The sequence below is a fragment of the Megalopta genalis genome, unplaced genomic scaffold, assembly GCF_051020955.1.
Source record: "Megalopta genalis isolate 19385.01 unplaced genomic scaffold, iyMegGena1_principal scaffold0149, whole genome shotgun sequence".
NCBI lineage: Eukaryota > Metazoa > Arthropoda > Insecta > Hymenoptera > Halictidae > Megalopta > Megalopta genalis.
In genome coordinates, this window is record NW_027476218.1 from 246,682 (window position 1) to 263,122 (window position 16,441).

General features: G+C 40.3%; 1 protein-coding gene across 1 annotated transcript in view; it reads left to right on the forward strand.

Moving 5' to 3' along the window:
* The window catches only part of LOC143262569 (uncharacterized), a 29,953-nt gene extending 13,528 nt beyond the window's left edge, over nucleotides 1–16,425 (forward strand). The window contains exon 3 of the mRNA XM_076528204.1: nucleotides 16,290–16,425. Coding sequence (XP_076384319.1) covers nucleotides 16,290–16,425 — 136 coding nt within the window. The remainder of the gene's footprint in view (nucleotides 1–16,289) is intronic.
* Nucleotides 16,426–16,441: the final 16 nt, after the last annotated feature.

Below are 16,441 nucleotides of genomic sequence, written 5' to 3' on the forward strand. Positions count from 1 at the left end.
AAAGATCTTGCCCACCTCGTCCAGGAGGCAAATGGGCCGGTACGCGGAGGGAGAATCCGCAGGCCTCCCATCCTTCCTTAAGAGGACCATCCGACTTCTCCTCCAAAGGTCCGGGAACACCCCGGACCTCAGGAGCCCGGAGTAGAGGCCTCTAAGCCTCTCGCCCAGGACGCCCATGGCAAGCAGCCAGACCCGGCCGGGGATACCGTCCGGCCCCGGGGCAGTATTCTTGCCCCGGAGCCATTTGACTACCCCGGCCATTTCCTCCGGCGCGACCTCCAGATCCGGGGACCACTCGTGTCCCTCTAGCTGAGGGACGGGCCGGGACGCCTCCCCGCTGACGGGGAATAGCGCGTCCACGACCCGTCCGAGCATCCCCGGATCCAGGCTCTCCGTCAGAGGGGGCGCCCAGGGACGTAATCGTCCCATCGCCATTTTATATGGGCGCCCCCATGGATCTCGGTTGATAGTGCCGAGAAGGTCGCGCCAGGCCTGGCTCTTTGCTTGCCTGATGGCCAGCTGCAGGGCGACCACCTTCTCCCTGTATTGCCCATACAGCTGGATAGCCAGCTCCACGTCGGAACGCCGTCGTCGACGGGCGCGGGCGTACTGGCGTCGCGCGCGAACGCACTCTGTGCGCAAATCCGCTATCGCGCGCGACCACCAGTACACCGCCTTCCTCGGGAAAACCCTGGCCCGGGGCATGGCGACGTCGCAAATGGACGTCATTGCGCCCCGGAACCATTGGGCCTCCCTTGTCCCGTCGACTGGCCCGGCCGGTGTTGCTGGCCAGGCCACGACGTGGGCTGCCGCCATCAGGGCGTCCTGGTCGAGGCGCTTTAGCGCCCACCGCGGCTGAGGCGATCCCTCATCAGCGGGGCGACGTCGGGGCGTCGATGGGGCGGCGGAGAGGCCGAGAACAATGTACCTGTGGTCAGACAGCGTCTCGACCTCCTCCGCCACCCTCCACCCCGTAATACGGCGCGCGGCGGGGGGCGTTGCCCATGAAAGGTCAACGATGGACCCCCCATTATGCCGCACACACGTATGGACCGAGCCCGTGTTTAAAAGACGGAGCTCGAGTCCCGCCGCCCAGTCAAGCACCTCCCGGCCCCTCGGGTTCGTCCTGGGGGAACCCCAAGCCGGCGACTTGGCGTTGAAGTCCCCCAGGACCAGCACCGGACGGGGCTGGCAGCGGGAGACGCATCTCCCCACCCCGTCCAGATACTGCACAAACTCCTCGAGGGACCACCTTGGAGGTGCATAGATCGCCACAACCGCGGTGCCGCCCCAGTCAACGGCCAGGTATCCCCGGCCGCGCTCGATAACGGAGCACGCCGGGGACCCCGGCCGGCCTACCCATATTATAACGGCGGAGCCGCTCAGGTCCCCCATCCAATGTGGATGATCGGGAATCCTGTACGGCTCCGCCGCTACGGCCAACCCGGCACCCCGCTCGGCCAGGAATTGCACCAGGAGGTCCTGTGCCCTGGCCGAGCGGTTCAGGTTGGCTTGTATTATAGGGCCCTTGGGCCCCATTACGGGCAGGCCTCCACCTCCATCGCCGCCGCGGGAGCGGTGGCGTCTGGGGCCTCTTTGGCCCCATCCGCCCCCGCGGGCGCGACGGTGGCACCTTTGGGTGCCACCTTTGGCTTAGTAGCCACGGTGGCCGTCGCCTTGGCCACCGCGGATTTTCTCCCCCTACTGCCCCTGCCGCGTTTCGCGCTGGCGGGGCACGCCCGGCTACCGAGGCGGTGGCCGGCCGGCTTGCCCGCTCCCGCACAGAGCGGGCAGTTGGGCTTCGCCGTACAGCCGGCCACCTTGTGGTCCCGACTGCCGCACCCAAAGCAGCAGTCGGAACGATCCTCGGCCGCAGTGCATCGCTGAGTTGTGTGGCCTAGGCCAAGGCAGCGATAGCACTGCAGGGGCCGGGCGCTAAGGGCCTCCACCGTCGCCCGGGTCCAGCCGACCGTGAGCTTGCCCGCAACCGCAACTTTACGCGCGGCCGCAGCAGGGCACTGGACCCAGAGGGTGCCCAAACCGGAGGGGGAAGACCGGATTTCGCCGGTCTTAACATCCCCCCGGTCGCACCCTCCTACATGGGCGACGGCCACGGCAACCTCCTCCGGCGTGGTCGAGTCGACCAGGCCGCGCACCCTTAGATCGGCCTTCTTAATTGGGCGCGCGACCTTCACGCCGGTTCCCGCCAGCGCGTCCGCCATCTTCGCAGCTAGGGCAGTGGCCTTAGCTGCCCCATCAGCCCCGGGGACCTCCAAAATGATTCCCCCCGTCACCGCTCTCCTGGGCTTTAACGAGGCGATGCCAATCTCTGCCAGGTCAACCTTCGACCTGGCAGTGGCCATCGCCTCGGCGTACGTCATCGCCCCGCCGGCCGGTACCGTTATCGTAACGGCAGCCGTGCGGGGCGGACGCGGCGGCAGGGGAGCCCTCTTCGGGGCAGCCGGTGCCACCCGTTTCGCCGCCCTCCCGGCCGAAGAGGCCTTGGCAGCCGCCGCAGGTTTAGCTGCGGCAGCCGCCTTTTTGGCCCTTCGGCCAACTACCCTCGACCACAGCTCAGTAGGAGGTGTGGTGGAGGGCGGCACAACAGCAGAGGCAGCCCTCTGCTGTGGGGGCTGCATCTGCGCCGCCTTAGCGGACGCAGCCCCTCCTCCACTGCCACCCTTTCTCCCCCCTTTCTTGCCTATCGACGGGCTGGGGGCGGGCGGCACGGGCGGCACCGACCGCGGATCCTGCATCCGTGGGATCAGCTCCCTCCTGAACGATGCCAGCTTGGCATCGATCAGGGAGCCGATCTGTTGCAGCAAGTTTGCCGGCGCCGCTGCGGACGCCGGCAAGGGCTTCCCTCGCCCAGGGCGTTGGGGCCCTCGGGCGCCGGCGCCTACCAGCGGCCCCGTGCCCCCCTCAGGAGCCGGCGGCGGAGGCATCTCGGCTGCTGCCGGCTTCGCCTCCACCGCATGACGGAGTCGGGCCACCTCGGTCCGCAACTCCGCCATCTGCTCTCTGAGGAGAGCGTTCTCTTCTTCCAACAGCCGGGTGGCGTCGGAAGCTGACCTCATGGCCAGCTCCGCAACGCCCGCCCGGCTGTTCAGGGCCGCCGCCTGCAGGACCCGCACCGTGGCCGGCCGCAACTCCCTTGTTGCGCTGGAGATCCTGGCCACTTCGGCCAGGCTCTCCATTATTGACGCCGCCACGTCCCGCGTCGGACGACTGCGAAGATTCGCGGCGACCTCCACCTCGTCCGGAAGTGGGTCGACCGATCTCCCGGGCTGCGGCCCCGGGGCCACCGGGTCGAAGATCGCCGCGATGAGGCCCTTGTTGGCCTCCGTCAACTTACGTTTGGCCTCATAGAGGCCAACGTACTGCCCAGTAGTTGGCGGCCTTCCCCGCTTCCTCCCTATTGAGGAGCCAGGGGCGCTCTGCGAAGAGCGGTGAGAGGAGACCGAGTGGTCGGACTCCTCTCCCGCATCGCATTCGCCAAGGTCCAAAGCGGACCTCTCTCTGCCGCGTGTTGCGGGAAGTTCCCGCAACACCGACCCATCCATGCGCTCGAGGCGCACGCTAGCTACGCGCGCCTCCTCCTCCCTCTCGTTTCCCCCCTCCCCGGTTTTTTTTATTTGTGAACTATCCATGATAAATCCCACGAGTGTGGTCGGAAAGGAGGTCACCCCGGGTAGAGCCGCCATACCCGGGGAAGGCTAATACGCCCGGGGGATCGCCAGGTACCCCGGGGTTGTCCGCTAACGATTGGTGCACCCACCAACCATAGCTGGCGCTGACTCCAGCTACGCCCTCTTCACCGCGCAACGCTGCTTGGGGCTAGGGATTTTTTAGAGAGGTTGTCATCCTCGCGGTCCAGCCGGCTAAGGCAAGACCCCCGTTCCTGTAAAACATGACCACAGGTTTACGGTATGTGTCCGACTTTAGTTGGCCCCTCACCTCAAGCCACTCCGGCTAGGTAGGACCTGCCAGGGAATAAAATCCCCGCCGGCACAGCCTTGAGGATCATTGGGGCACGAAGCCCCCCCCACCACGACAAGGTAGCGGACACGGGGGGGAGATGTTTCCCTCTCTGCATAATTATTTCTACAATTTTATTGGATATTAAGAAATTACTTCCAGCGAAAATTAGATTTTGCACCCCTTTTTATTTTCTTTGAGATAGAACTTCCATATTTTTAAAATTGCACCAGATATTAAAAAAATTTAAGATAAAAATTTAAAGATATTAAAAAATTGAATTTCTTTCCTTCGTTTATATTTTTAAGGGTAAAACTATCCCCTCCTTGCTCGAATGATATATATTCGATATGTACTAAATGTTCAAAAATATGTTACAATAAAAATTGAATATGTTGTCATTTAAAACAATGCAGTCATATAATGTAACAAATATAAATTTTCTGTCTCGTGTAGAATTTATTAACGACAGAGTATGCTAATCAACATGACAATGAAAGAAATCGTATTTCAAGGGGTTAATTACGTCGGAGAATCTGTAAAATTTTTTCTCCGAGGAATTTATAAATAGCCCGAGGCTATACGAATATTAAAAACTTTATAATGAAGGGATCGGAATAGTTGAATTTTGTGGAAGGGTAATTATTCCTCAGACGAAGTTTGGTTGTTGACAGGAACAGCGATTCTTCGAACGAAATTTAAAATAAAAATTGAAATATCATAAGAATTTTATATTGTTCAACATTGTTGATAATCATATTTTATCAATTTATAATGGTAAATAATATAAATTATAACAATAGTAAGTTCTAGCCAGACCACATAGCTTATGTTAATTTTATAGCAATTACAATTTGAACGACACCAGTTAATGTTAGATTAATACGAATTTTAATTTCAGCAATGCTAATGCGAAAATTTACAGCAATTTGAATTTCGATGATATTAAATGATATGTTATTAAGGAATTTCAATAAAAGCAAAATGTCGAAGAATTTTCAGAGTTGTTGTATACTGTTGATAATCAAATTTCATCAATTTATATTGTCAATTGATTGTACAAAAAATTAAAATATACACGCGAATATTTACGCTAATTTCACGCACTATATTCTCGACATATGTAAATAACAATCTCAATCGCCTCTCACTTCTCAATCATCAGCCGATCATTGAATACATTGATTTTCACTTCTCTCGCATCATTCGATTCCGCAGTTATATCAATTATACAATTTTAATAAAAATAATCCCGAAAATATTATATAACTAATTAAAAATTGTTTCAATTATTGTTTTCATTCGTGATACACTAAATACGTAGCTTTCTCGTTATTAAATAAATGAATTTCCTTGTATATCTATTATGGAATTTATATACATCCATATTTCGGTTTCGTGAAATACTAAATAGAATTGATTCTCATATTATACAATAATTGAATTTTCGAACGTGATAATTATGGCATGGAACTCTTCGGAATTATAGCTGTGTTTGATTATTGAAGCACATTAGCGAACCGAGAGATGACCAAGCAATATTAATTATGATTTCGAAAGTTTTCTTTTCGAAAGAAAATTACTGCTATATTTTTAGACACAATTTTTTTAACTTTATATTTATGTATATATGTACAAGAAAACTTTAATTCTGAAGATTTCTACTTAATTACCAATGAAATAATTATCAATTATGAATGATTTGAAAATTAAATAAACATGGAGACAATCTTTAACAAAAATGTACGTGTACATATCCATTTATTACTAATGATTTTATTCTCCACGATCTTCATGAAACTTCTTTGAAAATAGGTTTTAATAATTATTTCATATAAGTTCGTAACTAAAATAAATATTATAATTAAAATAAATATATTTATTTATGGAAAATGTTTTCTGTTCTTGATTTTCACGTAACTTCAACCAATGTAATATGTAATTATCATTACACATAAATTCAATTTAAATGAATGTTGAAATAATCGTAAGAATAATACGCGGTTGTATTTGTTTATAGAAGGTGATTTTCTCTCGTTAATTTTCATCGAACTGCAGAGGAAATAATAATAATAATAATTATTATTATGAACAAATTTCATTAAAATGGTTCCCAATTATTAAAAGGAGAATACGTTCGATAATGAATTTCTCCTGACGAATTGCACAGAGATTATTACAACAACAAATGTATATTTTATATAGACATGTAAAATCAGTGGCCTAATCGAAGCTTATCAAACATTCACGAAACCAGTACGAAATAATCCTTGCGCTGATAGCTGGCTCATTATCAATCCATCAAATCCATAATCCCCTATGCAACAAATACGACGTGAACTCGAAAGTCGATCATTCTCTTTCTCGTCGATCAATACCGTTGAGAGTTTCGCAAAATTTTCCGCGAAAATCTCGCATCAAACGTAATTCCGCTATTCGAGTTTAGTTAAATGTGAATTCGAGCCGAATGATTTCGCACGATCCATCAAATGATAAATGTCGTCGACTGTAGAAATACTATACATTAAAAAATCACAGCAGAAGCTCAATGATTGTAAGAATCGTTGTAATACATGGCAGAATTCCGATACATGCAAAATACAATTAAGAAGAAAATGATAGAAATATTAGAAACTTGACGAAATACAATAATCAAATAAAAAGATAGTAAAATGTAGAAACTATATAAATTCAGTAATCAAATGTAGATATATTCAAATATGGATACTATTTATTATATATTACTATATATATTATATTTATTATATTATTATATTATAATATAGATTATTAATATACAACAAATATAAAATTTACTGAATTTTTGAATTCATGTAGCTTCTACATTTTAGTATTTTTATATTTGGCTATATGTATAAACAATATAAATAGAGTATACATAATAAATAAAGAAATATTAAAAATATAAAAACTGCACGAATGTAATAATCAAATATAGAAATACTAAAGCCATAGAAACCACTAAAATGCAACTGGCGAATATAGAAACACTAAAATATAGAAACTACGTAAATGGAATAGTCAAATACACAAGAACTAAAAATTTAAAAATTATGAAAGATGCAAAATAGGGGAAAACTATAAAAAAAGACCGGTGTAAGTTGTGATTACGAAAAATATAGAGTCTACAGAAAATGCAATAGTCAAATATACAAGTACTAGAAATTTAAAAATTGTAAGATATGTAAACTGGGGGAAAACTATAAAAAATACCCGCTGTAAATCGTGGTAGTACTAATATAAATGACAAATAAAATTAATAACTAATTACCAATGATCAAATATAGAAATACCAAAAATTTTAGAAAGTGTAGAAGATATAAAATAGGCGGGGAATATAACAAACAATATTATAAATGATAAAATTATCGTTATCATCATTTTACACTTTTAAACATTACACGAAGCAAAATTGTGTAACTTAACAAAAAAAAAATTATTGTGTGTGTATTATACTATTTTCTATATTTAATATACATATAATTGGGTTGATGGTTTTAATCAATCATCTTCTCCTAATAGCATGTAATTACAGTCGCATTACAATATTCATCATACTCCAATCACAATCACAAATGGCGAGTTCTAATTACATTACAGCCAATATCGTATAATATTATATGTACATAGTCACCTTGTCACCGTCCACTCACCACAAACCACATCCAGTCTCTCACGAAATCAATATTAGCTTATAAGAAATTTATATTTCGACAACAGGAAACAATAATACCTCTCATCATATTAGTTTATGTCAATTTAACAGCAATTTGAATTTTAACGACACTAATTAATGTTAGGATAATATGAATTTTAAGTTCGAGAATATAATATTTTAATATATATAATAACATATATAATAATAATTTAATAATATTTTTTGTACAGAACTTCAACTCTCATGCTATTAAATAATATTTTTTGTTCAGGTATTAAAGCTCCAATAATATTGAACGGAATTATAATAACATCGATACGAATTTTATATTAAATTTATGGGATATATGATGCTCAATGTTATATTTTCATATGATATTGTTTAAAATTGTCTCATATTGTTCTTTTTAACAATGTTTGTTATATGACGTACAATGATTATTTATTGATATCACATTTATGAGGAATTTAGATATCAATAATTACTATCGCATAAATAACGATAACTAGATTGTTGCATCATTAAAATATTTGAATAATACAACGAGGAACTCAAATTTCCATGATTTTAAATAATGTTTAATTTATTAGGAATTCCAGGATCAATAACATTATACACAATGTAATCGTACTAAACCATTCTTATTAGGTTAATGCATAATTTAATACGGTAATAATGTATTAAATGCTGCAGCAATAAAAAAATATAAAAAATGTAAATTTGATAATATTATTAATTATATATATTTTATATATAAATATATATATATATATAATTAATAAAATATTATTAAATTAACATTTTTTATATTTTATAATATATAATTATAATTATGTATATATATATATATATATATATATATATATATATAATTATACTATATAATATACAATATAATAATTTAGTATAATATACAGTATAATATATATATGGTATATATATATATATATGGTATATATATATATATATATATATATATATATATATATATATATATATATATATATATATATATATACATTATACTGTATATTATACTAAATTATTATATCGTGTATTATATAGTATAATTAAATACATTTATACTGTATATCATACTAAAAACTGTACATTATATATAATATAATGTAATACATTAAATACTATTTCTAGTATTTTACATAATTGCCAAAAGCTGAGTAATTAAATTATATTACGTTCGCTATCAGCATAGTTATATTTATTGTATTTATTGCATTAAATACATTGTATCATCTTACGCGACATGATGAAAATGCCGCCAAAGTGAAGGCATCAATTCTCTAAATATCATGCTATGTGCTATAATTTTAAATAATTATATTCAGAACATTAATATGACGTTCTTTATGCTGCGGGCGAACGTGTTAAGCAATGATCCAAACGCCACGGGTTGAAATGACCTCGACGGTCCATAAACCAAAAATAATATTCTTCCTAATTGATCGCATTTTTTAATTCGAATCTTAACCGTTAGAAGCGATACGCAATTTCAATGCGTTCCTTTTAACGCTGCCAAAAACCTGTTCCCAGTCACGTCCCACCAAAATTGATATTCCCCGCCGTCGCCACAAATTTCCAATAAACTCGCCGCACCAACAGCGCCGCCGAAACCGAAGAAGGAAAACTCGATCGACACTCGCGTGTTTCCCGGTAACGAATCGTCGCTTTCGCCACTCCAACCACGAGTGCAAACACTACGTGGCTGCATCACCGACACCTTTAGGTGCTGGATCGGGGTGGGGTGGGGGGTCGTCGTTGGTGTTCGCTAAAGGTTGCCTCTGTGTTGTAAATAAACGGCGCGACCCGATCGTACTGAAGATAGAAGCCAATCATCCAGCAGGATTTCTGGTTTCCTTTAGTTCCGTCCCCCTCCACCGCTTTCTTCCGTACCTTATGGAGCATAGCAGTACTATCCCCCCCCCCCAAAAAAAAAAATTTGCCGGAAAGCGATATTCGGAGTACGTATAGACTAACGGTCGTAAGACGTTGCCCGCGACCATCGAAACCGTCTTCCGACGGTTAATCCGATACATGGAGTTGCGAAATTTCAGCGACACGGTTGTTTTTATGTTTCTGGTCTCCTGACTTCTGCGAACGGCGGATTACGATCGCCGGATATCCATCTCGGTGGACGTAGAATAAAGCAGACCCGATTTTCTGAAGCTTCGCAGATTATGGTATTCGGAAATAAAAGAATTTCGTAGCTTGCTTTCAAGAGCCTTTTAGAGTGTAACGTACGGAGAATCTTCCCACGAATTTTTTATATTCCCTCCTGAAGGCATACGCCAGGCTGGCGCCAGCCAGCCGGGGATTCATTTGTATATCGCGAGTCGAGTACCTCCGAGAGAGTACGACGACGAACATTTCTGGAGTCGGACCACATAGGATCATCCCCACTACCATTTTTCCACAGAAAAACTGACTATATAAAGGGCCCAAACGCGACCGGGAATTGGGCTAGTTTCGAGTCATTCGTCGACGCGGAAACATTAGTAACATCGAGTTTCAATTCTTCTTCCGCGAAAACTTACTTACAGTTGTAAAACCCAACGCGTAATAATTTAGTTTTTACCAGTTTTCTTTGGTTTCAAGTTTAATCATTTCCACCTCCTGTTTCAAACCAGTAGTTGGTATAACCCACCAAGATATATCTTAACCGCTCGAGGTATATCTTTATTTCTTTTCTAACCCTAATATCAATTTCTCCAAACACCTTATCCTAATTTTAAAGGTAGCTACCCGTGTCGAAATAAACATCGGCTGGTCTACGCACCTCATCCAAAAATTCCAATTACATGCAACCTCCGGCCACCCAAACTGCCTGGCCCTCGGCTCGTAACAAGAGCATGATAAGACGAGTAGTATTGTGGTCATTTAATCCTGAGATAGTAGCGTCTGAAAGCAGAGGAACTTAAATATTTTTGATAAATTATTTTCGTTTAATTTTAAATAGAATCGTACGTGTTTTGATGAAGGGCGAAGAAACGAATCCAACAAGTATAATGATTGAATACTTTCGATTGTTTAACCTCGATATGTTTGCGTTTGAAAGTTGATTACTTAATGTTTCGGACACGATATTGTTACAAGAATTATATCTCTTTTTTAATGTTTATGATAATATTGTTACGGCGACTTGTCCAAATCAAGTGGCTGTAATGTGAAACAGCCCTGTTGTGAACACCTCCTTAAAGAATAATAGAAGAGAGGGGTTGCCACGGAGGTGTGTTATCAACGGACAATCGAAGAGTCGGGATCGGACCGTCGAGCGGTCCAAAGATCTCAAACATAATTGAATTGAGTTGTATTATAGTTTATGTACTTTATTGTAAATAAAATGCCGCGACGCGAAAGAAATGCAGTAATTCGCAACAATATTATTGAATCAATTGTTTTCTCATATAATAAAGCACTCCTTAAAGTAAGTAGAAACATAAATTTTGTTTATTTATTGCACATGTCCTTTTGTATAATAAGCGATAAACAAGATAGTGACGAAATTTAACGTCACAAAAATAATCGGACAGTCCGTAGGTATAGGTGAACTAGTTTTTATCGATGGTATTATGGATAAAATGAAATATTTGGACATTTTTTAAAGAAAATTTAATTACAAGTGTTATAAATATGGGTGTACGTACAGTTTTAAGTTTTATTAGGACAGTGATCCTAAACACAAGGTCAGAATTGTACAGGAATATTTGTTAAACAATTGTCCAAAAGTACTGCATCCTTCTCCTCAATCGCCTGATTTAAATCCAATTAAAAATTTATGGGATCAACTGGACCACAAAATTCGTACAATACTTACAAAGACAACAACAAAGATAAAACAACGTTTGTTAGACGAATGGAAACGAATTTCGTCGGATTATTTAAATAAAGTCATCTGTAACATGCCCAAGCGATTACATGAAGTAATAAAACAAAAGGGTCAACCGACAAAATATTAATATTATGATAACGTGATTAAAAAGATTTTCATTTTATATAAAATTAATGTAATTCATTCACTGTCCGAATATTTTTGTGACGTTAAATTTCCTCACAATCTTGTTCATCGCTTATTATACAAAAGAACATGTGCAATAAATAAACAAAATTTATGTTTCTACTTACTTTGTATGAGAAAACAATTGATTCAATAATACTATCATAAACAATAAAAAGGAGCAATTGTTCTTGTATCAATATCGTGTCCGAATATTAATGCGAGTCACTGTATATATTCATTATACTCGTTGCATTTGTCTTTCGATGCTCTACAAGAATATCGGTAACAATATACAGAGTGTTGTATAAAAGTGTGCTGGAAACAGGAGTAGTCCTCAGGAGTAGTATCTTTTTTTCAGATACAAATATCAAGCGGATTACGAAAAAAAACCGAAAAAATGGACGTCGGATCTGTTGTACATACGAAAACCACACAATGGAGCGATAGAAAAAGACATATCCCTAGTTAACAATACATATGTAACAATAATTTAAACAATATTTATAATTGATTATGTTTTTCTTATTACATTGTCTATAATCATATTGTTCATAACTGATAATATTCTTTATTACTACTTTAGACAATATATTTGTACTACGTGACCTATAATATTATTTAAAAAAAATTGGTTAAGTAAACATTTTTATCACAATTAAATACAAAAATTACTTAACACGAAGATCGTCGTATGAAATTTTATATTCCAATCATATAATTGTAGTAAAAAATCGTAGGCAAATATTGTAGCTAAAATAGAAAAATATTGACATCCACAAAAAATAAGTACTTGGTCAATGAAAATATATAAAGTAAAATGTACAACTAAAATGTTTAGAATAAAATGTTCAAACAAACTGTTCGATAAACATGCTTAAAATAAAATGTTCAACTAAAATGTGTAAAATAAAGTATTCACAACCAATATGTTTAAAATGAAGTGTTCAAAATAAAATGTTCAACTAAAATTAACATCTACGAAAAATAAGTTCGAAACAATGCTTGTGTACGTCGATAGCGTCTGGTGTCGCATTTCGTATCGACAGCGCATTCAAATTCAGGAAACCTCGAAAACATGAAAACACCGATTTTCATAAAAGTCGCACGAAGTTGTGGATTGTGGCCAACTCTTTGAGCGAAAAGTGCGACGTGTGGCGTCGGGTGTCATCTGTCGAAGGAACGTGCAAACGTCGGAATACAAAAATTCTCCCCTCCACACTCTCGCCGATCCCATCGCACACTCTAACCGCCATTTCTGGCGCGGCTCCTATCGGGTCCCTTATTTCGTCGACGAAAAAATGGGGAGGTGGGTGAACTGGAAGAATGCAGTCTCAAGCCTCCGCGACCTAACCCAGTGAAATGAATTGGAGGATCGTGCCCCGACCGTGAAAATCGACGCCAGAAAAATATTTTCCTGGCCTTCGTGCTCCGGGCAACGAACGATGCCGATCTTTTGCGTAAGCCGCTTCCAGATATCTCGCAGAGTCGCTGAGATCGCTCGGTCCCCGAAAAATTCCGTTGGAAAAGTCGTTCGCCCATCGATAGCAAAGATTTCTCGCAGACGGAAGTGGTCACGATTTTTTTTCTTGCGGATTTTAGGGTCGAAGGTTTAGGTTAGGTGGACGGGTTTTTATGGAGCTTGGTGGATGGCGTATGAAATGGAGGGTTCGGGGTGTAGTGAAAAAAAAAGATTGCAAATTGAATTGATATTTTATATTGCTAGTAATAATAAAATTTTTTATTTCATTAAAAAATCATTCAAATAATTCGACAAATTATTTATTTATTATTGCAAATGATAAAAAAAATATTTATTATGCAAATAAAATGTTATTTTTCATTTGGGTTTTAGAGAGGGACGAAAAGATTTAGAATACTATTTGCGCTGATATACATATGTATACTTAGTGAATAAATTTAGGATAATGTAAATTAAAGGGTTGGAACTTGAGTTCCAATATATCAATTACTAAAGAATTGAATTTGTATTACAAAGTTTCAATTATTTAAATCTCAAAATTTTAATTTTTTTAATTTTAATTTAAATATTAAGTTACACTTCTGCTTATGTCTACATGCTCCTATGTATTCAATAAATAGATTTTGGCTAGATTTTCTTTCTAATGTAAATTAAGGGTTGTTGACCAAGGTGATAATTACTGAAGGGGTGAATTCGGAGTGCATAGTTAATATTTAAAATAATTTCGAAATATTGATGAGTATTGATTTATTTTTGTCAATAGATTTAAGCTAGAACTCCATTTCCTTATAAATTTAAAGGTCCAGGGTTAATGACTGACGTGTATTAGTTACTGCTGAAGTAAATTTGGGGTGTAAGGTGAGTATTTTAAATTACTGTGAAATATTCACGAATGCTGATTTCAGTCAATAAAGGTCCGGCTTCCCTTTTCGATGTGAATGGAATGGTCGAGGGTTAATGACCGATTGATCGTGGGCAAAGTGAACATTTACAATCATTCCGGAATATTTCTGCATGCCGACGTATTTTTATAAAATCGACTTAGACCAGGTTTGCTAATACATTTCTATTAAATACGTTAAATAAATTTAAGTTAGCTTTCCTTTATTTTCTGAATCAGGGCGCCGAGGCTTGATGATAAAGATATCAACTATTGAAAGGGTGATTTTGAGGTGCAAAATTGACAGTTAAGATTATTCTAAGACACTCCCTGCGCTCTGATAATATTTTCTTGTCTACACGTATTCTGTAAGCAAGGGTTCGAGGTTCCCCTCTTGTACACAAGTTACCCAAAGGGGTGAGTTTGGGGTGCAAAGTTGGCAGTTTGTATTATTTTGGAAAGTTTGTTGATACTAATATTATTTATGTCATGTAAATTTCGGCTGGGTTCTCCTCTTTTTAATGTAAATCAGCTGGTTGCGGGGCGGTGTTGTACATCTAATTTACAGTAGGGACGAATTTTGGGGTGGAAAATTCACATAATTTTCGGAAGCTCGCAGATACTTACATATCTTTATTATGTAAGTTCATGTTGTACTTCCCTTTTAATATAAATCGGGGGATTGAGGGTTGAAGCTTCAAATGTTGATTGCCGAAAGGGTGAATTAGGGGTAGAAAGACTACGGTCTAAACTATTCCAAGATATTTCTTCGTTCTTAGAAAAATTAATTGACTAAATGTGTCGTAAATTAGCTTCCCAATATGCGTGCAAGGGTTGAGTGCGGTATGTTTAAGGCATCAGTTACTAGAAGGGTGAATTTAGGGTGCGAGGGTTTACGTAGTTTCCGAGGAGGTCGTAGACTCTATTTTTATGCGGGTACGTTTATGTGGTAGCCAGTAATTTTCATGACGTTGTAATGACCAGAACTATAATTCTAGGCAATCATAGGTCTGTTGAAGCTGGTGATACTTCTGATTCTAACCGCATTCCTGTTCTCTCTCGCTGCCGTAACACGGTTGATGGAGCTGACTGTCATCGTAATGTATCCGGTGCCCATTTTCGTGCTCAGACTATTTTCGAGAGTAGTCGTGAGTACATGTATAAAGGCAAATCTTACTTTCTGAAACATTCGCTCTTCCCATAAATCATCTTAATATTATGCTAATTTCTTAACATAACATTGGCTATTAACTTTTTAGTTTATCTAACAAGTAACTTACGTGGTCAGCATTAGTAAAATTAAGAAATTATTAATCACTGTCTCGAAACCATTTTTATGCAAAATAATCGAATATTCTTGGTAGTTGATTGTGATAATTTTTCAGCATTTTGCTAGTGGTTTTTCGGTTGATTTAGTAACTTCTGCGGTCGTCGTTAAAAAATTTAATATAAATTATATTATTCATAATCACTAAACCATTTTTATGCAAACTTCTGGTCAAAATATTTTAAAAGTTGATGGACAATTTTGTCGTGCCTCGCTAGTGACTTTTCAGTTTACCTAGTAACTTCTGTGATCGACGTTAATAAAGTAAATAATAAAATGAATTGCACACTACGAACGTGGTCCAAAAGTATCAATAACGTCGGGGTAATTATACATACTCGATCAGCAACAAGCGGTCCGAAAGCGTTCGTTGCTCGCTTTTTATTTAAACATTCGCGCTGGTGTCGACCCCGTGTATTTTCTCGCGGCATAAGCGCCCAGGAAAATGGAAAACTGTCATCGTGACTGAGGGAAGTCTGGTGAAATATTAGGTTATTATGTAAACTGAAAAGTCACTAGCGAGGCACGACAAAATTGTCCATCAACTTTTAAAATATTTTGACCAGAAGTTTGCATAAAAATGGTTTAGTGATTATGAATAATATAATTTATATTAAATTTTTTAACGACGACCGCAGAAGTTACTAAATCAACCGAAAAACCACTAGCAAAATGCTGAAAAATTATCACAATCAACTACCAAGAATATTCGATTATTTTGCATAAAAATGGTTTCGAGACAGTGATTAATAATTTCTTAATTTTACTAATGCTGACCACGTAAGTTACTTGTTAGATAAACTAAAAAGTTAATAGCCAATGTTATGTTAAGAAATTAGCATAATATTAAGATGATTTATGGGAAGAGCGAATGTTTCAGAAAGTAAGATTTGCCTTTATACATGTACTCACGACTACTCTCGAAAATAGTCTGAGCACGAAAATGGGCACCGGATACATTACGATGACAGTCAGCTCCATCAACCGTGTTACGGCAGCGAGAGAGAACAGGAATGCGGTTAGAATCAGAAGTATCACCAGCTTCAACAGACCTATGATTGCCTAGAATTATAGTTCTGGTC